Here is a 24,611-nt window from a genome sequence, read left to right on the forward strand (position 1 = left end):
CCAAAAAATGGAAGCAACCCAAATGTTCAAGGGATGAATGGATAAAGAAAATGTATTACATACAATGGCATGTTCAGCCTTAAGAAGGAAATAAATTGTGACACATGCTACAACATGGATGGACTTTGAGGCCTTTATGCTAAGTGAAATAAGTCAGTCAAAAAAAGGACAAACATTGTAAGACTCCCATTTCTGAGGTACCCAGAGGAGTCAAAATCACAGAGACAAAGTAGAATGGTGTTTGCCAGGAACTGGAAGAGACAGGGGAAAGGGGGAGTTGTTGAATGGGTTTGTTTGCAAAATGTGAAAGTTCTGGAGATGGGTGGCACTTTCTTCAAAACTTTGTCCCCACTTTTTCTCTTCAAATGCTGTCCTGAAGCCTTTTCTGCTCCATACCCCCTATGGGAGGCTGGCTCTCTACCTTCCTTCCCTCTCACCTTTTCAAAGCTATCCCAAGACTATTTACTTCTGTGATAGTTTCCTGGACCTATACCCATCCTCAAACCTTTCTCACAGGTCAACTATACAAAATCAATCAAAGTAATGTTTCAAGTATGTCATCTATTGCAAATGCACACATATAGCCTGCTGAGCCCGCTGTGTTACCCGTGTGGTCTTCCACCAATTTTTCAGGGCAAAACATTGGGACAGACTAAAAACTAGTTTTCTCACCCTGCTTTTTGGGTTCCTGATCTAGGAGCCTGCAATAAGAAGTTTCTCCTACAACCTTCTGTGAGTACTCATCAAATGGCAAAGTAAAAACAATCTGTTAGTGAATATCCTGGGTGTTACTTTTTTTTCTAAAGATTTTTTTACAGATTTTATTTCTTGGGGCGCCTGGGTGGCTCAGTTGGTTAATCATCTGACTCCAGCTCAGGTCATGATCTCACAGTTTGTGAGTTCGAGCCCCACATCACACGCTCTGTGCTGACAGCTCAGAGCCTGGAGCCTGCTTTGGATTCTGTCTCCCTCTCTCTCTGCCCCTCCCCACTTGTGCTCTGTCTCTCAAAAATAAATGGAAAAAAAAATTTAAACTATAAAAAAAAAGATTTTATTTTTAAAGTAATCTCCACATCCAATGTGGGGCTTGGACTCACAACCCTGAAGATCAAGAGTTGCATGCTCTATCGACTAACCCAGCCAGGTGCCCTTATTTTTTTTTAAGTAGTCTCTACTCCCAGTGTGGGGCTTGAACCCATAACCCCAAGATCAAGAGTTTCATGCACTACTGATTGAGCCAGCCAGGCACCCCATGGGTGCTCCCTTTAGATGTCAGTCATAGTAAAAAAAAAACAAACCAACCCCAAGATTTGAGGGTGGGAATGACAAAAATTTTCTTGCTTTCCTAAAGACAAAATGAAAATCCATTCCACTCAGTATAAATATACTCCAAGTTACAAATAGCAAATGTGTATCATGCATCTTTTATTGCTGAGCTCAGCCATATGCCGGACATTTGGAATTAAAGAATCAATGAGACATTTCTGGCTTGAAAGGAGCTTACAGTCTTTGTAAGAGTGGGAGACGCATGCAAGAAACCAGCCATTAAAACAAAGTGAGGTAAATAATGTGAAAAATGCTTCTGCTTGGTGTTAATAGGTCTTAAGAGGAAGACTATATAATTCATCCTACTGGGATTTAGGAATACTTGTAAGAGTAAGGCAACCCAAAGATGAGTCTTGAACAATCTTTTTTGAGTTATACATGTTGAAAAGTTGAGATGTCTTTATTTTTAGAAAGCGAGAGAGAAAGAGACAGCATCAGTGGGAGAGGGGCAGAGAGAGGAAAAGGGAGAATCTCAGGCAGGCTCCATGCTCAGCACAAAGTGTGATGTTGGGTTTGATCCCACGACACCGCGTCATGACCTGAGCTGAAATCAAGGGTCAGATGCTGAACTGACTGAGCCACCCAGGAGCCCCAAGAGGTCTTTAGACAGAGGAGACACACGTGAATGCATAACTTAAAGCATTCCACTGACATTATGTGTGTGGGTCTATGCAATATGGGGAAGTAAGAGGGATACACATCACACCATCAGTCTCCTATGGAATGATTTAAGTTGATGAAGAGGAACAAGAGACTTAACATCCTTGACAAGATCTCAATCTGGCATAGTAACTTGGCATTATCTGTTGGCCGAACCCTTGGTTTACCACAGGAGTGAAGGGAAGTACAAGCACATCCTATAGAACATATCCCTGGTTAAAGTATTCCTGGCAGGACTCTTCCTTTTTATTTTTATTTTTAAATTGTGAAATACATAACAAAATTTACCACTCTAACCATTTTTTAACTTTACAATTCAGTAGTAATATTCTCATTAATATTCAGACATGGTTTTAAAACACCTTGGTTGGGAATCAGTGGATTAGGAGTCATCAATTACTTGACTTAGAACTTCCAACATGAAAAACACACTCACTTCTTAATATAACTAAAATATTAGCCAAAGGATTATAATTATTTTATGCACATAGAGCAATTATTTTTTAATTGAACATGCAAAAATCTAAGATTACTGTAATGCTTTCTGCATATTCTGTAATTCAAAATTTAAAAGGGATTATGTATTAGGTACACAAATTGATGTATGGAATTAAAAATGCAGGTAACATGTCAAAGAAGAGAAATTTAAGACAGATCTTACATTCTTTTAATCCAACAATACTGGAAACTTTTAACTGACGTTCACAAAGACGACCTGCGGTATGAAAATATCTTGAAGGGTCCTCTGAATGAATTCATTATGAAATAAGCAAATAATGCTTTCCTTCATGGGACTGACATAAAGATTAGTTGATGCATGCACAAACAGAATAGCATACTTTTAGCACAAGTCACATGATCAGTAATTGTTGACTAAATGTAAATGAAATCTTTAACCAAACATGTTCAATTGACTAATTTTCTCAAAACAAATGTTTTCACATAAAAAAATGAACCTGTCATAGACCTAAGTATTATTCTTATCAAATAAAGGAAAATACACTTTAAAAATGAAAGGAGTTACAAATCCCAAGATATATGCAGCTTCCTGTGACAAATTAGAATGCAATGTATTAAGAGATTAAGAGTTCCATAGAATATTTCAGAGGAAGCTTCTTACAAATTAAAGAACCAGAGGGGTTCTTTAATGGTTACAAGATTCAGAAATAAGATAGTAACAATAAAGCAGGCGGCAGAGTTTACACCTCAAGAAATGAGTAGGATTTATAGCCTTACAAAATTTTCGTCTTAATTTCTAACAAGTTCTTTTAAATCTTATTTCCACATTGCATTACTAAGCAACAACTTCTTACTTTCTCAGTTTCTTGTCATTAGCTAAGAATCTGTAGTCACTGCTCTTACAATTATATTCATCAGAGATAATTTAATTTTCTTCCTCCACAATATGCTATTTTTTAAGCTGCATGAAAAACTGGGAGTTTATCATGGTACTCAAGCACTGTCAATATTGTAAACATTGAAATCGAACTATGCCTGTAAAAAAAAAAAGATTTAATAGTTTTAAAATGCCACATATACCTGAACATATTTTTTCCCCTAAAATTACACCTGTCAAAGGGAGTATGTATGTGGCGCCTGGGTGGCTCAGTTGGTTAAGCGTCCAACTTTGGCTCAAGTCATGATCTCATGGTTCGTGGGTTCGAGCCCTGCATCGGGCTTTGTGCTGACAGCTCAGAGCCTGGAGCCTGCTTCAGATTCTGTGTCTCCCTCTCTCTCTGATCCTCCCCTGCTTGTGCTCTGTCTCTCTCATAAACAAACATTAAAACAAAAAAGGAGTATGTATGGAGCCTTACTCTATTGCAAAGACTTAAGTCATTACTTTAAAGAATGTCTTTGGGGAAGAAATTAGCCTGAAATGACCTCAGTGAAAAGTAATTTTGATATGTACACAGATTTAAAAAGCATACACCTCAAACGACTTGTAAGTAAGGACGATCTGCCTTGGAAAATTCTGTCATTGGCTCTAATGATGGCAAAGACATTGATGTCGAAGATACATGACAGGATACAATGAAAACTGTTCTACAAAATGAGCTAAAAAAAGCATTTTAAATATTTTTATATAATATCCAATCGGTATTTAAACATGTATCTGTAGGTCTAAAAAGTTTATATATTTATTTAAGTTCACTAAACAACACTTTTGGGAATCTCATTGGGGAAGTGGAGGTAGAGTCTTATCTTTGGCTAGATTCAGAACTTAGGTTGTAGAGGCACTTTTACATCAATGGAAGGCAGAGTGATATAATTAAAAGAATATAGAAGTTAGGTTGATTACCTCACTGAATATTTCAGCTTACATACGTGTCATCCAGTCATTCCCCATTCCATTACTTTGTTTCTTCCATATTACTTCTCATGATGTGATAAACACACGTTTATTACTTGTGTCTCTTGAACAGCAGGAGAACTGCATGAAGGCAGGGACTCTGGTTTATCCTATAAAACTCCAGGCAGTAAAGAAGTTTGTAGAGTGAGGGGAAAGGAAGGAAGGTGATAAAGGCAAACCCAGCTGCAGTGGATGGAGGGCTCCAGCACTTCAGTCATCTAATTCAGCCAGTTCTTTGTGGGTTGTTATTCATGTAATGGCCATGTGTAAGCCAAGGACCAACTATGTATTTGCTCATTAGTCAAGAAACAAAATAGGAAAAAAACCCCAAAACACTGAAACTAGAAGGAATTCAGTTTATTCAGATAACTCTTAAGTTCCAAAAAACAATAATATTGACAAATAAGCAGCGTTTTTTGTTTGTTTACAATGTTTGCTCAAATTTTAATTTGCTCTTTTACTTTTAGGACCAAAGCACATATTTGAGAAGGGAAAAAAGAAAATGCTACAGTTTTTCATGCTCTGTTTCAAAGTGCAGATTTTAAAATGTAACTGAATGTTTAGATATGTGTTTTTCATTTTTTTGGAAGAAATTAAAACTCATGAAATAAAAATATCACAAGACAGTATCAACAGAATCTGAATGTTGTTTAAAGAAAGCATCCTTTTAACATTTAACTTCCTGTTTACCTAATAGAGACATTTTTAGTAATAAATTTGTAACATCTTTCAATAACCAAGCATAAATCAAGTGACTGAGACAAAGTCATTTTTTGAATAAGTGTTAGTATTACTGTTTTAATACCTGTTCAGGAGTTCAGAATTTTAGACTATTTTCAAATAAAACAACTGTATGGACAACACCCCCCTTCCCCCACCTGTATTATTTTGATATTACTTTAATTCTGTAGTCTCCAGATTCCTTCTTTCTTTCAGTTGCAGTCTTGGCTGGACTTTTCCTCTTTACTTTCCCCTTGTTAGAAAAGAACCCTAAGTAATCTGAATTCTCTATTTGGTTACTCTGGGAGGCTTACCCTGGGAGTTCTTACTGTTTTTCTAAATTGAAAAATTAGTTATTCTATGATAAATTTGGCTGAATTATACTCTTTTTGGAGGCCTGTGCTAGATAGCATAAAAAGTTTGCTCACATAAAAAGTCTGAGAAAACTCTGAGGCTCTGCTGTCTGTTCATTAGATTTAGTCAGTGCAAAGTCTGTGTCACGTTTTTTGGGCCCACTAGCACTTGGGGAAAGGTCAGGTCGAGAGGGATCTTTCTAGCTGGAATCTTACAGAAAACAGGAATGGATGTCAGTGGGCAGAGAGAGTGCTGAAGACCATAGTTATACACTACACCCCTATTCTACGATGATTATTACTGAGACATTTTTTGCTTTTGTGGAGTGCTGGAAAAAGAAAAAAAATCTATGACCACAGGATTAAAAAACTCTATGTGCTGCATTATTTAAATCACTAAAATACAACTAAACTAATGGCATAAGCTAAAGAAATTAGTCCTTATTATTTGCTACAAAATCACTTTTAAAAAAAGTTTGGATTGTGAAATACAATACAAAAGAAATAATCTTGTGGAAAGGGCTCACTAGAAAAGATGCTAAATGTGCTTTAATTTCAATATGATATAAAACTACTTCAAACATAAAAACTTAAAAAATCTCTACTCAAGGACAAACACAGAAAATATGCAAACCAAATTCCCTATTAAAATATAGATTGTAAGTAAAAATTGAAAATATTGAAATTAAAGGAATTTGTTGCATTAGACACAGAATTGTAAATTATATGAAGTATCAAGAATTATAAAATTATTGGTCTGATCGATCAATTAAAGTAAAAAAATCCTTTTTTAATCTAAGGTAAATGGCACAATGTTACCATAAATAATATATCAAAAAATATCAGACTTTACAAAAATCTTATTTTAAAGATTTTACTACTATTGCTTAACTTTAATCATATTAAATGTTACATTTACTCTCCTTACTCCATTAGACTAATCTCAAAAGAATCTTTATATAAGCTGTTAACAGTTGTGATAGAAACACTTCAAAATATACATTTCAAAATACTGTTAATGTTTCTGATATTGAAACATTAACCTATTGAAAATACTAGCCTATTGAAAATATAGGTATTGAAAATAGCCTAGTACAGTTCACTAAAATATTGCACGGAACTAATTTTGGTATTTTAGATGTCAGAAATCGATTTCCAATTGCATTCTATGATATGCTGTTACATTTGAACATTTTATAAAGGGCTATATGGTTTATATTTCCTACCACATTTACATATATAAAAAACTGTTAAGTAAAAAATGCTTGGAAAAACTTGTTAAATCCCCTTTATTTCAGTAGACAGAAGACTTTTTTTCATTGTCCTGGCTGAAACGGTTCTTGTTGCCATGGAACTGGAAGAAAAACCACAAAGATTTGAGATAAGTTAACAATACAGACTAATGGCACACAATAGTTTAGTGGAAGACCTGAGTTAAGTTAGAACCAAGATATTAGTCGGGGCGCCTGGGTGGCTCAGTCGTTAAGCGTTGGCTCAGGTCACGATCTTGCGGTATGTGAGTTCGAGCCCCGCGTCGGGCTCTGTGCTGACAGCTCAGAGCCTGGAGCCTGTTTCAGATTCTGTGTCTCCCTCTCTCTCTGACCCTCCCCCGTTCATGCTCTGTCTCTCTCTGTCTCAAAAATAAATAAACGTTAAAAAAAAAAAAAAAAAGAACCAAGATATTAGAGTTCAAACTGCACATCTGCCCTTTGATAGCCATGGGATCCTGAAAAAGTTATTTAAGGCTCTTCAAGAAGTACTTTCCTTATCTGTAAAGAACAGTAACATCTCTTCATCCCTCGTAGGTATTCTGGGAGATTTAAATGGAGTAAAGGATTCACTGTGACTTGCACACAGGGCTCACTTGGCCCCTTCCCTTAGTTCCATTTATGGCGCTGAATACAAGCACCATGAGCAAAAACATCAATAAATGAGTCACAAGGATTTTCACACCTTTAGAAGGAGGTAGTTCCTGAAAGCCTGAGAGGTGATCTCTAGATTATTTGCACTCAGGAAAACTGAGTGTTGTGCTTATTGCCTAACACTGTTAGAGTTGCTTTTGAATAATTGTTTCTTTTCCTTTTATTTTCACTTGATTAATACAACTAAGCAGGTTAACAATTAAGATTTTTGAGAATCAAAGCTGGACTTGATTCCAGAGAGATCTTTTTATTTAAGAACACAAGAAAGCTTGGGGCGCCTGGGTGGCGCAGTCGGTTAAGCGTCCGACTTCAGCCAGGTCACGATCTCGCGGTCCGTGAGTTCGAGCCCCGCGTCAGGCTCTGGGCCGATGGCTCGGAGCCTGGAGCCTGTTTCCGATTCTGTGTCTCCCTCTCTCTCTGCCCCTCCCCCGTTCATGCTCTGTCTCTCTCTGTCCCAAAAATAAATAAAAAATGTTAAAAAAAAAAAAAAAAAAAAAGAACACAAGAAAGCTCAAACTGAGAACCTCTGTGAAACAACTGTATTCAAGATTTTCTTCTTCTGAAATGAAAATTTCTACTTTAATTCGTAGGTTTGCCACATCTACTATAGGTTGGGTGGTTAGCCTTACAGGAGCGGCAGCACATCAAGTTAATCAAAAAGGAAAAAGCACATGGGGTGCCTGGGTGGTTCAGTCCGGTGAGTGACTAACTCTTGATTCCAGCTTGGGTCATGGTCTCACGTGGGATGGAGCCCTGCATCTGGCTGTGTGATGATGGTGCAGAGCCTGCTTGGGATTCTCTCTCTCCCTCTCTCTGCCCCTCCCTAGCACGTGTGTACTTCCTCTCAAAATAAATTAAAAAAAAAAAAGGAAAAAGGGCAGTCATATACTTCCCCACTTCCATTCCTATTTCTTTCTCCTCTCCTGTATAGTTTTTCTTCAGGTTCTGTTTTAGATGAACAATTTACAGTCCTGTTTAAATTCATTTGGTGGGCCAGGTGGGAAGGGAAAGACACAGAGATAATTAGAATACCATATAATACTCACATGCCGTATCATGTGAGAAACGTGCACAAATAGTATAAGAGGAACTGTCATATGGGAGAACAGCAAGAAGTTCAATGTGGCCTCAACACAAAGGTAGAAGTGGTGGGAGATGAGGCTGCATATACTGTGAAGGACCCTGCATTCCAAGCTAAAATTTTTGAATTTTATCCTACAGGTCACAGAGCGTCAGTAGTAACTCCAATGATTTTTTTTAAACAAAAAAAATTTCCTTTTTTGGTTAAATGTTTATTTTGAGAGAGAAAGGGCACGAGGCGGAGGGGCAGAGAGAGAATCCGAAGCAGGCTCCATGCTGTCAGCACAGAGCCAGATTCAGGGCTTCATCTCACAAACCATGAGATCATGACCTCAGCCAAAATCAAGAGTCAGACACTTAACTGACTGAGCCACCCAGGTGCCCCTATTATCATTTTTTTTGAAGTTTACTTATTTTTAGTAATCTCTACATAGCCAACATGGGGCTTGAACTCATGCCCCTGGGATCAAGAGTCGCATACTCTTCTGACTAGCTAGCCAGGAGACCTGGGAAATAACTTTTTAATTTGAAAAAAATTCTCTTACATTTCTCTATTTAAGACCTTAAAAGATTGTTAACTTTACTTATGATACACATTACCTCTGATGGTAGAATACTGGGGTGTTAGTGAAAAATTGTAGTTTTTGCAGAATTATTAATTGTTTTTAAAATTTGATTTAATACTGGTGTATATAAATTTTAATTTAATTTTAAAAATTTATGTTCTAATTATGATATTAAAATTTTTTTTTTAATGTTTATTTTTGAGAGAGACAGAGTGCGAATGGGGAAGGGGCAGAGACAGAGGGAGACCCAGAATCCGAAGCAGGCTCCAGGCTTCAAGCTGTCAGCACAGAGCCTGACACGGGGTTTGAATTCATGAGAACCTTGAGATCATGACCTGAGCCGAAGTCAGATGCTAAACCAACTGAGCCAACCAGGCACCCCTAATCATGATATTTTATAAATAGAATTGTGCTTAAGAGAAAAAAATTACAACTTCTAGTGGCAAATTACTAAGTCGTTTCACGTATGCCCAAATATTATATTAGAATACCAAGAGAAAGAGGGGCGACTAGGTGGTTTAGGTGATTCAATGTCCCAACTCTTGATTTTGGCTCAGGTCATGATCTGAGGGTCATGGGATCCAGCCCAGCATCATGCTCCATGCTGAGCATAAAGCCTGCTTAAGATTCTCTCTTTCCCTCTGCCCCTCTACCCAGCTCACTCTCTCTCTTAAAAAAAAAAAAAAAGAGAAAGGTTGCTTTATCAGATTGAAATTTCTTTGCCAAATTGGTTTTTTACTCTTTTTTTCCTCCACTTATCAATACAATGTATTTTCACAGTAGGAAATCTAGAAAATATAAAAAGCACTCTCCACAATCCCCTGATTTATTATGCAGAAGCAAACAGATTAAAATGTTGTTGCATTTCATTTCAGTATTTCTAGGCATTTTTTTTAAGTCTATTTATTTTTAAGAGAGAGCAAGTATGGGCATGAGTAGGGGAGAGGCAGGGAGAGAGAGAGAGAGAGAGAGAGAGAGAGAGAGAGAGAGAGAGAGAGGCACACACACACACAGGGAGAGAGAGAATCTCAAGCAGGCTCCATGCTGTCAGCATGGTGCCCAACATGGTGCTAGATCCCAGGACCCTGGGATCATGACCTGAGCCAAAATCAAGAGTCAGATGCTTAACTGACTGAGACACCCAGGCACCCTTAGTCATTTATTTACACAGGTATATTTATATGACATAGTTTTTAAAACTGCCATTGAAAATGTTTATAAACTCTGTGATTGTTGCATTGTATTTTGCAGTGCGGATTAACTGTAACTTACTTAACTATTTCCCAAAGTTGGGTTTTACTAAAGGACATATTTGTGATATTACTAGTCTTTGACAGCCAGATTCCCATGTGACAACATAATTCAACTGCTGAAGATAGGAACAAGACTACAAATCTACACAGAAAAATGACTGCTATATATATCACCATCTGTTGTAAATTCCATTTACATAAATGTACAAAAATAAAAGTAAAAACTCAATAAAGTGAACGCTAAAACGTATAAAACTCACCGTAAGTCCAAGGAACTTGTGGAAGCACACCTGAATCAGGAGGGTAAGGGTATGCAGCTTGTGGGAACGCTTGATGGGGAGCATACTGTGAAAAAATCGGCTGCTGAAAATGATAAGAAACAGGCATTTGAGATTGAAAATGCCCATTCACTGGCACCAAGTCGTTTGCTTGTGGCTCCCCAGAAAAGTAACCAGAATATTGAGAGTACAAAAGATTAGAATGTGCATTTTGGACGGTACTTGCAATTGCAGTCAACATCGCAGAAGGAGGCGGCTGTACTTCATATGATGTTATCCCATGGTATGTCTGGGTAATGGAGCTGCCACTGCTGTTGCTGTAATGATAAACACACCATGTGTAGTAAGGATATGAAGTTCCAAACGGGTGCTGAGAAGAATTATATATTGGGGTACATGCAGACTGTGGAAGTTCGTTCCAACACGCTGCAGCATTCTGAGTTAGGACTTTGGAATTTTCATTATTCTGTTGTTCAGAAAAAGAGTGTTCTGTGGTTTGATTTACACTGAGGGTTATGTTCCCAGATGCTCCAACAGGTATAGTATTGGGACTGAATGTATCCTTCATGCATTTTCCTTTTAACTCAGTTTTTGCAGGCTGTGTTTTATTTACTTGAAGAACAGGAAATTTGTCCTGGATAAATTTGGATTCTGAAGGATTGGTGCATGCAGAATTTTTAATAGATGAATTTAATATTTCATGATCTTGAAGTTCAAAGACAGTGTTACTTGTTTCTAAATTGGCAGGGATGTCCCTAAATATGCCATCTACACTTTTTTGTTCATAACTCGCAAAACAACAATCTTTCTTATCACTCTTTGTTTCAGCAGCACTAAAATTCACATCCCTTTTCTTCATGCTACTTAAGTTTCCCTGTTGTCCAGTGAAATCTTCTGAAGTATGAGATGAAATATTAGTTAAATCTATTTTGCCCTCTGACTTTGATATGCAAGTGTCTTTTAAGTTCTTTAAAGGTAAAAGTGAGCCAAGTAGTGATCTTTCCATTTCAGCCTTTTTTGGAGACACATGGTTTCTTTTCAGATTGTCAGATGAACTTGGTCCTATTTCACTTTCACTTTCGAGATGAGATCTTGTAGTCCTATTAAGTGTAACACATATATACAAACAACTTTAAATATATGGAGTCCCCAATTTTAATATAAACATGTATGTGAAATTTTTATTCAGAAGAATTCTTAAGATTTACATTTTCTCTATCAGCAGTATATATGTAACTTATTTACCCAGTTTTACTCCCTTGCCTTGAATTTAGCTACTTTTCCTGCTGACGGTGATAATATTCCACGTTTCAAATGTATTTCTAATATATTTTGAAATATATATAGTGCAGTCAATATTGTAATTACTTTATGCATTGGACAATTCCTAGCAGAGGTGTTTAGAAGTAGGCAACTATGTCCAATATTTTACTGTAGTTTTGCATACATATACCTCCAACTGTTGATGATCTTCGTTACTTGTAAATGGTTATATGTAACTGATGAAACTACCAGCTGTGCCCTACCCCTGCCAAAAGACCACCTTCTGTCATCAGGAGCTACTAAGGTATTTTGTCTGCTCAAGGTTGAGAATAGGAAACACAGACCTCCAGAATACCATGCCAATTTAATATCCTTGACATTTCTACCTAAATTTAGACAATTTCAAGCAGGCTGAAGGAAGTATCCACTAGGGAAATGTCTAGAGTCAGATAGCTAATATAGGTCCCCAGGATAATTATATTTTTTTGGTGTCTCATCAAATTCTTTGAATTGCATGTGGAAAAGAACATGTTGAAAAGAAAAAAGTAATCACTGCTCCCCAGTCAAGAGAAATTAATTTTTGGCCTGGAATTTATATATCCAATTCATGAAACTAAAAGCCTCGTAGTTTACCTAATCCAGCTTCTCTCAAAGGCAGCTGAGTGACAACCTACATCATCATCCAATCCCATGTAACACTTTGACATTTTGCAGAGACTACAGTTTGGACTTTATCACATTTCCAATGAAGTTTCAGTAATGTCTCAACCCTATAGATTGACAGCAGCCTGTATGGTCATTCTTTTATGTACTCTCTTAGAGGATATTCTTCCATGAAGACAGCACCCTGTATTAAACTTATCTTTGAACTTATTTTCTGCTATGTGAGACAAAGTTCGATTCTCTGAGTAGCAAATACCACCTAGATTTAGTTACCAAAACTAAGATGATTATAGAAGTGGTTTATGTTAACCCTTTACAAACCTATTCATCTTTATGCCACTATGCAATTATTTCAAGAATCTAGAAAACGATTCTAGAAATGTAGTAAATAAAATGTGTATCGAAAAGAGCAAAACCAAGTAAGACAGAAATGAGAATGCTAATCTTTTGTATTCCATATTACTCATTCTCCTTCATAAAACAGAAAAAAAAACATGGAAAAAAAATGAAGCTTGTCATAAACTGAAAATATTACAGAGCTGAATGAAATAAGAGATGGTCCACATGTCCAGTGGGACCATTTCATGTCAAAATGAAAAAATATAAACAGTGTAGTGAATTTTTCATAAAAATAATTCAGTTCAAAAATAATAAAAATAATTCATTAAAGGTTTTAAAGCATCCTTTCATGAAAAGTTGTGTATTTATAATATACGTATGCGTGTTTATGACCAAATTCTTAGTAATATAAGTCAGCGATTTCTTTTAACCAATTTTGAAATGATTGGTCTGTAACAATTACAAGTTTAAAAAACTCAATCTAATCACTTGTTATATTATTTCATCTCCTTTTTTAGCCAACCAGCTACTAATCCCCATCAATTCTTTAAGTAATGTCTGTCAAGTATGAATTTTACTTTCTTCCTCTAAAAAAATCACTCTTCTCTAACTTACTATTTCTATCTCTACTCAGAACTTCCTTATCTTTAAATCACTTAAAAAATACATTTCACAGGACATTACCCTTTAATACTTACAGAATGAAGTTCAAAGTCTTTAAATCTTAATAAAGCACTGTATAATCTGAAACCTTATTCTCCCCCTCCTAAATTTACTCTTGTCCTTTAAGTTACAGGTATGATCCAATAGAGGTATGTACATAAATGTCTTAGTATTGTTCCTTAGTATGTGCTTAGTTCTGTTTAGTTTTTCTTTACGTAGGTCTGCTGGGAACCTACCTGGAATCCTTGAATGTTGCCTTTTCTCTGTTGATTTTTGTGACATCTTTTATGTCAACCTGTGTTTAAAAGTTACAAAGAGAACCGACATTGGCAATGTTATAAAATACAATACATACATATTTTCATCACAGGTACTTACAATTGCTTGTTTGGTCATCATCTAAAATGCACTAAAACAACATTCATTAATGATCCTCCTACCTTCAAAAACCAGTGATTCTGTTGGACTTCCCATTATGTCTTAAATGTTTGGAGAAACTTTGAAATAAACAATTTACAATATTTTTTTTATCCCCATATCTCACAACAGATCTTGGGGTCCATTTATCACTGCCTTTTTTTTTAAATACATACTCTTTTTAGTAAGCCGGTTTTTAAGCTCCATTGTTAAATAATTGCCAGATATGGACTTTAAGTTTATTTATTTTGAGAGAGAGCGTAAGTGGGGAAGGGGCAGAGAGAGGGACAGAGAAATCCCAAACTGGCTCTGTGCTGCCAGTGCAGAGCCCGACATGGGGCTCCATCTTATGAACCATGAAATCATGACCTGAGCCGAAATCAAGAGTTGGATGCTTCACACACTGAGTCAACCAGGTGCCCCTGGACTTTCTTTTTTCAGTCTGTCAGACAGCACCCTCTTGTAAGCCTTGGGTGACTTGCTACTCCCAACTGTCCTCAGAATCTCTACCCTTTAAATCACTGAAAAACACATTTCACAGGATGTTACGCTTCAATACAGAATGAAGTTCAAACTCTTTTTGCCTATATTTAAGACATTCTATAATCTGAAACAATATTTGTCTCCATCTTTAGCTTACTACTTGTCCACTAAATTAAATTTTTGTTCCAGACTTAATTTGAAACTCATTTCTCAAATAATGTCAATAAACATTGTATCTTTGCTCATATTATTTTTCATAACTTAGATACCCCCGCTTCATTTTAATCTTCATCAAATACCATTTTTTCCTAATTTAAGGCAACGCTTTGGCCTATGCTCTTCCATGAAATTAAAAAACACAATTTTGTTGTTGTTACTTTTCTTCTCAATACTTACAACACCTTTTTATTATTCTCATTTTACTCTTGATGTGGAGTATTACTGTTGTTTTGGATGTATGCTTACAAACTGGTTGTTTATTAAACATTTTCCTATAAACACAGTGAAATAAATGATTGGTTTCCTGGTGTCTAGAATTAGTTTAACTAACAAATACAATTACAGTAAGCTGAGAAAAAAAATCCCATTTTTCATTTTGCATATAGGTTTCTCTTCTGAACTGAAATTCCCAAAAAATTATTTTAAGAGAAGCCTCTGAGGGTAGAGTAGAGGCAAGTATCAGTTTATTATGGGCTCTGGAGCTAGACTGCCTGGTTTTATATCTGGACTTACCCATTTACTAACTCTGTAACCCTGGGAAAGTGACTCAACCTTTCTATGTGTCTGTTTTCATACCTTTACATAAGGTAGTAACAGTACCTACATCATAAAGATTTTGTGAAGAATAAAGAGTTAATACTTGTGCATTTATTACAACAGTGCCAGGTATAAAATAAATATTTTCTATAATTTGTTAAATAAAACTTGTTTATGTAGGACTTCTTGTAACTCCTTTATAATCATCTATTGAAAAATATCTGTCCTGGGGTGGATGGGTGGCTCAGCCAATTGAGCGTCGGACTCTTGATTTTGGCTCAGGTCATGATTATCTCATGGTACTGAAATTGAGTCCCACGTCAACGTGGAGCCTGCTTGAAATTCTCTTTCTCTCTCTCTCTCTCCCCCCGCCCCTCCTCTGACCCTCTCCCTCCCTCGCATGCTCTCTCTAAAGTTAAGAAAAAAAATCTGTTCTATTTTTCCATGTGGATGATAATGGTCAAGAACACAGGTTCCATTAGCCAACTTTTAATACTTACTACATCAAGTATAGCCTTGTTATATAGGAGTTACTCAATAAATTACTAACTTACTCACATTCACATTGGACTATTCCTTAAGAAGTTATATAAATTTACATTCTTCCAAGAAATGTTTTCCAAATTAAAAAATTTAATTGTACGTTTAAAAATAAGTATTTGCAAGGTATTTCTCATATAGAGAAACATTTCACTTTATTATAAAGATAATAAAAACTGTTTCATCCAATTCTTTTTTTAAAGTAAGCTCTATGCCCATTATGGGGCTCCACCGTTGGTGAATGCTCCACCGACTAAGCCAGCCAGGCACCCCTAATCCAATTCTATAGTTAGTAAATTCATTTTGCAAGGTAATATTCAAAGCATTCTCAATTTTTACCAATCTGCAAACTACTTGTTTGAAGAGTAGACTTGTTCTCAAAAATAATACTTACTTACATAGGCTTTTGTTTTAAAACATTTGTTACCTTTTGTTTTTTACAGCTGGAAACAGTAGTGTTTTTCTGTTGTTTTTGAGGGTCTCCACATTTGTCTACAGTGATAGATCGTTTTTCAGAAGAATTTGAAACAGTTTTCATTATGCACTCTGAAATTGAGGGCACCTTCATATAAATACTAGATTTATTGCTATCCTTCCTAGGTTTTACATGCATATTCGTTTTTTCTTTTCCCTGCAGTTGGGAAGTCTTCTTTCTGTTATGTAGCATTTGGCACAAAATAAAGGAAATGGTTAATTCAGCATTTTTAGTACATATTATCTTCATATGTTCAATAGTTTTAATTACTTTCATAATATGGGCCATTTTCCCTAAATCTTTCCGAGGGGCAGCCATTATATTTTCGAGCAGTGCAGAAAACTGGCTGTGGCTGTATTCCAACTCTGTCATTGTGCTTCCGTAATTTATGGATGCTATACATGGCACAAAGTCAATATATGTGGAAACGGAATACTGAGACTTCTTTAGAAGTTTTTGTATTTCTGTAAGTTCCTGAAGTTCTCTTGAGAGCAAATGAAGAGCGTATGAGCAATTAACAGCTTCACTGTATTTGTAAATAATATCCAGATCTTTCTTAAGTTCAGAAATAGCAGTCTCTATGACTTTCCAAAGGCAATCTGTTGAGTTATCTTTAAGAAATGAAAAAGAAGCCATTTGTTCCTGGCAGTGAACCAGCTCAGGAAGAAGTGACAAATCAAACCAAAGCATACCTCGAAACCTCTGTTTGTCTAGTTTCTTTGCCATTGAGTTTTTAAGAAAGTGAATGGTTTCTGAAAGCATGACAATTTCAATATAGGTTTCAATGGCTGCAGGCTTTAAAATTATGGCCCCATGATTGTGGTTTTTCACCATGTCCAAAACGTTTTCTTCTGTGATAAAAATGTTATCTATGTTCTCTTCTTGCAGCATCTGAAAGTATTTTTTTAAAATTTCTAGGTGTTCGGTACATCTCAAAGTGAGGTCCTGTAATTTCTTAGAGTCTGCAAATTCAGCTTGATCTAGTATTTCGCTAATACAACAGATATCTGGGTGTGAAAGCAAAGTACTGTTAAACCCACAGTTTTCTAGGGTAACTGGTGCTTTGTTTATTAGATCATCTGACTTTCTGGAAGCAATCTCCATATTCTCAAGCGCAGTATTAGAAATTTGTTCACTGCTTAAATCCTTAGACAATGTATCATATATCTTTTTCAACTTAGAAAAAGCACACTGATTCATTTTGAGTAGCATTTCTCTATTCTCTCCTGAGTATATTTTGCTGAAAGATTCTCTCTTCTCTTTCCAAATAAGACTTTTTGCAGCATCAAAAAAGATATGTTCCAGACCATAAAGAGATATTTTAATACTTATTGCCTCACTGCTCTTAATAAAATTAACTTTAGAGGTGATCATTTCTATGATAATCCACAAATGGTCTTGTTTTCCTGGATAGGAATCAACTTTAGGAGAGTCCCCATACATACCAATCAGCTTTAAAGTACTTTTTCTTAAGGTTTCTAGGTCTCCTAAACAATCTCCAAAGTTAACTCCACAGGTAAATGGAACAGAAAGAGAAAAGTCAAAGCAATCAGAACAATGCTTCATTACTGCTTCACACTCATTAATCTGTCGTTTGTATTTTAAGAATGCATAGTATGAATTATTTTCCCTTTTGGTTTCCTCAAATAATTCAATTAACTGATCATGATAGTTTTGTAACTCACAGAATGCATTATACTTCAATCTTCCTTGAAAAGCAGGATAGAAGTTGGATTGTTGTTGAAATCCACGTGGTCTACCAAGCAGCTCACCGTACAGTGTTTCATCATACCAGAGCAAGCTTCGGTAGGTTGGTTCACCTCCTAAGAGCCTTTTTTTGTTTTCAATGAATTGAATAGTTTCCATCATCATTTGGAGTTCTACCAAGGAGTCAACAGCACATGGCTTTAATTTGTGTCTGCAATTATTCCACAGGTTTTGTTCTACTAATAGTTCTCTTGAAATCAGGATTTGTTCGAGAGAACATTCTTGGTTTCTTTCAAAAGCTTCAACAAATAAAGGGAGAATACTTTGACAGGCCTTAGTTTCTTCCAGTAGAATCTGCAAAGATGATGTTTCATCTGCCCTTCTCAAAATCTGAGCTAGCCTGGCTGTAAGAGCTGAATGATTAACTGAGCAATGTTTCTCTTTTAATCCATTCGTGTATGATGCAGCCTTATTCTCAGGAGTAGAGACTTTGGAAGTTTGAGAGTCAGTATGTAAAACAGGAATAGGATTCATTCCTATAATCCCTGGTTTGGAATTACAGGCTATTTCCGAATGCAATGCAGAGTCAGACTGAGGGTCATTACTAACTTTAACTCCCCCTTCTTTCTCTCTTTTGTTAAGATGATTAGAAACTGGGTTATTCAAAGCGACTACCTCAGTAATGTTTTCAACGTTTAGATGAGAATCAATCAAGTTATTTTTAATTGTTTTCTTGCTTAAGTAGGAGGATTCTTCTAAGATCTTGTTCTTTTGATTTTTGAACGGAGTCTTAACAGTGCATCCTTCAGTCATGCTTTTTTTGTGAAGTGAATCTCTTGCTTTTTCTGCTTGTTTAACTTTCCACATTTTTCTGTCCCAAATGTCTTTATTTGCCATACACTTTTTTGAAGAAGAACCCTTCATATTATCTTTTAAGAGCAAATAACTATCATTGGAAAATAGTTCCTTCATTGTATTTTTCCTACAACTTTTACTTTCTTCAGTTACTAATCTGAGACCCAACTCAGAATCCTCAAGAACATGTGATTCATTCCCATCTATATGGAAGCAATTACTTGAAGAACATTGTTCTGTCTTTAGAAGTTCCTTTCCACCACATCCTGGCTGGCAGTGTGGTACACTGGTGGATGTTGTAAAAGAATCTACAGCAAAAACTCTCTGTTTATCCAAATAAGATTCTGAAGATTCTCCTTCACTGTCTGTCACTGCTGTGGTTGATAACAATTGAGGAATACTGTCAGACTTTTTGTGTGTTATCAGAGTTAGATTTAATGGGTCCTTAAGGAAGTTTTCTGGAACAGTGCCTGGTTTGGAGCTCTGATTAGCAGCTGTCCGTTCTTCTACAGGCAAATTTACTTCCAGGTTGCCTTTACAATCAGATAAAATAAGGTTATCTGGTGTGCAGACATCAACATTTAAAAGGTGGTTGATATCTGATTCTAAAACTGAAATAACTATGTCAGTTTTTACCTTTGTGTGTGTTATACAGGTTGCATTATAACTTGTGTCTGTGCTAAAACTTACTTTGTCTTCTTTTATGCAACTTAATGATACTGAATTACTCTTATTTATTACTTTATTAGTCTCGGAATTGTTTTCTGCGTCCTTAATATTGTGTGCTGAGTGGTTCTCAGGATTTTCATATTTATTAATGTTTGATAAAAACTTTATGCCAACTTGATTTTCTTTTTCAGTTATTTTCTCATCTGAGCAGGCTGGGGAAAATAGACATCCAGTTTTTCCAGAAAACAGCTGAAGTTCTGATGATCTTCGATTTCTCATCCGGCTCTTGTTATAAGCAGAACGACTGGCACTTTGGGATGTGGAGCACAGGGCTAACTGTGACTCAGGATACTCGAAATCACAAAATTCCCTTACATGAATGGTGGTGTGACTTCTGGAGACACTGCCGGCCATATTTCTCTTAGAAATGCACTCTGCGATTCTTGCTTTACTTGCTTTGTAAGACTTGGGCTTTGATACATGAGTTAATGATTTATCCACTTCAAATCCCAAAGCTCTTTTCTCTCCTGGTTTGCCGTATTTTCTTTTTGACAAAAAATGTTTAGTGGAATAATATCTTCTTTCAGACACAGAGCTATAACCTTGAAGGTCACAACTTTCCCAGAAATTATTGCATATTATTGCATATGATTTTGGTAATGGGCCTTTTCTTTTTTCTCCTACTTTAGCTATAAGTTGCAAAGACGTGTGAACTCTTCTATGAGCTTTTTTTAAATGAAGAACAGCTCTGTCAAGTCTTCTGGAAAGACGTTTGCTTTTGCATAAAGATGCTTCACTATTTAGAATATCAAGGACACTCCTGATGTGTTTTTCTGACTTTGAAAAGGTTTTAATTCGTCCTTGGGATAATGAAGAAAAATGTTCAGAAGAGTCTAGACTGGTTAGTCTCCTCTTCTTCCCATAAATTTCACGACGTCTTACATCCTTATGTGGTGTGTTCTGGTCTCTAAAAGGCATACGTCGCTTTCTTTTGCTAATTCTTGATTGTGTGTCCTTTTTACTTGTAATATCATTACAATCAGTTTTTGACCCTGTCAAGGAACATCTGCTTTCATTATTTAATGCTGTGACATTAGAGGGTTCAGTAGGCAAAGGTCCACTGTTTTGTTTTTCAGACACATGATTCACTTGTGTATTATGACTCACATCAAGAGAAAGAGCAATTTCAGACTTATTCACTAGTCCTGATTCTTGCCTTCTATTACCAAATTCATCTTCACATGGATAACCTGAATTTTCACCAGAGCAGTGGGAATACATTTCAAATCCTGACACTTTCCCCTCCTCATTTATTTCTGGTCCTGTGGTTTTAGTTATGTATTTGCAAAAATTATCTTTCAATGCAAGGGATTCAAAAGTGGGATTGAATCCTGGCATTAATGTATTAGTGATTCTAATTTGTAAATCTGGAAGTAAAACTGGATTGAGCTCTCCTTTGTTTTTTTGTGTAGAGGGATAAAAACAAATACTTTTCTTAGGGTAATGCTGATCACTATTCTCGTTTCTTCTGGAGCTTTTCCTAACTTCCCTCTCCCCATTATTGCTTCCTAGTAGACCTTCCCAATCAATACGAGACTTCAGAGTTTCATATATGGCCCTAAATTCTTCACATGGATCATTTCTATGGCTATGTTGTTGAATTAGAAAAGCATCATCACACTGTTCCAATCCTACTTCAATCTTATTTTCCAATTTGAAACTCTGAAGAACTGAAGTATCACTTACTGACTGATGAAATGAGTCATGTAATTTATTGTTATCCATATCCATTTCACAATCAGAAACCCTATGTTTTACTAACAACCCAAAATCTAGACTCTCAGAAGAACAAGTTTCTTTAATCTGGTATCTTTGGTGATCTTCACGATCTGTGCCCAACGTAGGCACCGTAGCACCAGCTGTCTGCACTGCAGTACTTGAGGCTTCATGTTCTGAAGACCCTTCAACTTTGGGAAATGCTGTGTAAGCCAAATGCTCTACAGTCCTGCCAGTATTTGGAGCATCTTTTTGTTGTGTGGCAGTCATAGTGTCTTCATTTTCTAACAATGTAGCTTCTGTTGACACATGTCTTTCCCCCGAACTCAAATTAAATGTACAACATTCTTCAGAACTAAGAATTTCTACATTGTTGTAATTTTCATTCTCCCTTCTTTCATCTATGTTGGTGTAACTTTGGTTTGTATGAAAACCCTGCTTCTCCTCTCCATATATATTTTCTCTGCTTTCTGTAGACAAGGCAATGTCTTCCTCTTTAGCCTCATTTTCATTTTCTTTATCATTATCTCCTTGTTCTCTGAAATCAATATTCAGGTGTGTATCACTGTGCAACTCTGCATTACAGAACAGAGTATGACCTTCATCAATTTGAAAAGTTTCTCCACAGTCTCTTTGTATGTTCTCTAATGACACTGGGTCATTTTCATTTCTTCCATGGACACATACATATTCTCTAGTTATGTTATAATCTGAGTTGTCATGAGTTGGTTTAATGTCATGAGATGAAATAATTGTATCAATTGGCAGTTCTTTGACCTGGGGAATGTCTTTTGCTTCCTGGAAAGCATCAGTCACAATGCTAACACAGTTTTGATTTGGTTTTTCCAGTTTTAGTTCCATTAGTTTTTGAGAAATTGCAAAACTTGTATGAATGTTATCTTCATAATCTAAAGAGAGTTGAGGATGCTTCTGTGAAAGGCTCTCCACTCTTTGTAATTCCAAACTTAGATGATCTAGCTCATATTCATCCTTTGTGGTAGATGTGGAAGATTTTTGTATTTCTAATTCTTGAGCAATTAATATTTGATCACAATTTTTCCCATAAGAATCAAGACTCTCATCCTCTTTGTATTCTTGGTACAAAGAAATATAATTATCTACTGGACTGACTTTTGCTTCCTTAGTAAAATCAATTTCCTTCCACAAAACCTGCTTTTCTCCATGTTTGGAATTATCTTCGGGGCCAGTGAAGTCTCTCATTTCTCCAATATTTTGGGTGTACTCATGTATGCTTTCTTTCCTTTGGAGAGGAAAAGCTGTAGACACTTGCTGACCAGTCTGAGATACAGTTTCTAAATTAGAAGACCATGACTCCAGAGAGATGTGATTACTGTGCCCTTTTGTACAAATATTCACTGATTCATAAGAGTTATGTGCTTCACTGTTTTCTTCAATTAAAAGTGGGATGTTGCTTCTCAGTTCAGATCTCTGGGCTTCTTCCTCATTGTGTTTTTGGTTCTCAACTTCTGAAACTACATTTGGCAAACACATTGGAAAGGAAAAATTATCTTGGCCCTTACGCTGTCCTGCTGGGGTAATTTTACTGGGAATTGTATAATCATAGTTGTTAAAGTCCAAGTTGTGAGCTTGAGATTGTGAACCATCAAAAGAAATTTTGAAGCTAGGGGCATCCAAACAATTAGTAAGAACAGAATGATCACCAGGCACAACTTCAGATGAGGAGGCAGAATTATTTGGCATGGATGATAGATTTATTTCTGAATTCACAAAATCTAAACTCTTCTCAAGTGGCAAAATCTCATTTAAATCTGTAATATTATTATGTTTTCCTATGCTTTCTTCTCTCCTCATCAGTCTTGGGTCTTTAATGAGTTTTGAAGTAATAACTGTGCTTGAGCCAGTATTGTTATGAAGGGGGAAAGCAGCAGAAAGACCACTTAAAGTATTTTTGAGATGTGCCAAATTTAACATGGGGTCACCATTAACACTTTCTCTGGTATCACTGGGAATAAATGAAAGACCTGAATCATATATATGAGAAGTGTCTCTACATTCTGCTAAATTGTGCTCCATCTGTCCACCGTATGTTTCATATACAGAAATGTTTCCATTTTTCACATTTCCATAGGAATTAGAAATATTTGTGTTGGAAGGATTTATCTCTGAATTTAGTGAGCCACAAGAACAGTTTTCCTGAACAAATGGATCTACAGGTTTCCTGAAATGTTCAAAGATGACAGTAGCATCTTTTCCTTTTCCAATTCTTTTGGCAACTGTACAGTTATTCAGAGAGCAGGTTCTTTCTGTAGAAATAATAAGAAAATTAAGAAAAAATAGGAAGGAAAGGGTTTCTACATTCAACCCTTAATTCAAATAAACTATGTCATAGGTGGTTTTTTCTTTTTTTCTTTTAATGCTTATTTATTTTTGAGAGAGAGACAGAGAGACAGAGCATGAATGGGGGAGGGGCAGAGAGAGAGGGAGACACAGAATCCAAAGCAGGCTCCAGGCTCCGAGCTGTCAGCACAGGCCCGATGTGGGACTTGAGCTCACAAACCATGAGATCATGACCTGAGCTGAAGTTGGATGCTTAACCGAGCCACTCAGGCACCCCAGTCATAAGTGGTTTTAAATGAAAGTTCGATAAATAGCCTAATGATGATTAAAGTATGTGTCTCAGAAAAAGCAAGGTGAGAAGAGGATGAAAGACAAACCAATAAAATATAAATGATGTACCAGGAAACTGTGTCCTAGAGGCCTTACTAAGAAAGTATTTACCATAAATTTTTTTGAATTGTGACAAATACAAAGAATAGAAAAATTAAAAAGGAATAAAAACATGTTGCTCAAAGACTAGGTATTTCTTATATTAATTTCGTATATTCAGATACTTAATAATAGAATCTACATATTAATAGGCAAAATTGTCTCCCCCTTTTATCTACTGTTACCTTGAGAAAGAAAACAGGAAGGAAACGGGAATGAGGTGGGGAAACAGATCAAAAAGGACCCAAAAAATCCTTCCCAGGAGCAAAAGCAAAGCACTACCCCTGTTCCACTAAAATAAGTATTCCTGCAAATAATATATACAAACAAAAATCTTGACAATGAAAGCAAATTTTCTCTTATAATTTATAGAAATTTATTCCTAAAATTTCACAAATAACTACATATAATAACAAAGGAACTTATAAGAATGCATATTTACCAAGTAAGCCATTCATAAATTCATAGATAACACCATAAAAATATCTTTATTAAAACAAATTAATGATGAGAAATTGTGAGATTTATGACATATACGAAACTATAATCATATTACTGGGAAGTACCATGAGATTCTTTTTCACGATATATTGAAAGATAGCTTTGTTGAAGATTTCTAAATTCTATAACCACTTGTAATTATATACATTTTAAAGTTTATTTATTTATTTTGAGAGAGAGAGAGTGCAAGTGGGGGACAGGTAGAGAGAGGCAAAGAGGAAGAATCCCAAGCAGTCTTTGCGTCAACA

The 24,611-nt window shown here is 36.0% G+C and overlaps 1 protein-coding gene across 8 annotated transcripts in view; it reads right to left on the reverse strand.

Annotated features, from left to right (window-relative positions):
* Nucleotides 1–4,678: 4,678 nt before the first annotated feature.
* The window catches only part of TEX15 (testis expressed 15, meiosis and synapsis associated), a 100,338-nt gene continuing 80,405 nt past the window's right edge, over nt 4,679–24,611 (reverse strand). For 3 of the 8 annotated variants that reach the window (XM_058720202.1, XM_058720203.1, XM_058720204.1), the window contains 4 exons: nt 16,060–23,399; nt 13,673–13,731; nt 10,491–11,608; nt 4,679–6,763 (listed from right to left, as the gene is read on the reverse strand). In XM_058720202.1, coding sequence (XP_058576185.1) covers nt 6,726–6,763; nt 10,491–11,608; nt 13,673–13,731; nt 16,060–23,399 — 8,555 coding nt within the window. In that variant the 3' untranslated portion in view covers nt 4,679–6,725. The remainder of the gene's footprint in view (nt 6,764–10,490; nt 11,609–13,672; nt 13,732–16,059; nt 23,400–24,611) is intronic. The other 5 variants (XM_058720209.1, XM_058720210.1, XM_058720206.1 and 2 more) reach the window with 5 other exon arrangements.

The sequence above is a fragment of the Neofelis nebulosa genome, chromosome 3 (assembly GCF_028018385.1).
Source record: "Neofelis nebulosa isolate mNeoNeb1 chromosome 3, mNeoNeb1.pri, whole genome shotgun sequence".
Taxonomy (NCBI): domain Eukaryota; kingdom Metazoa; phylum Chordata; class Mammalia; order Carnivora; family Felidae; genus Neofelis; species Neofelis nebulosa.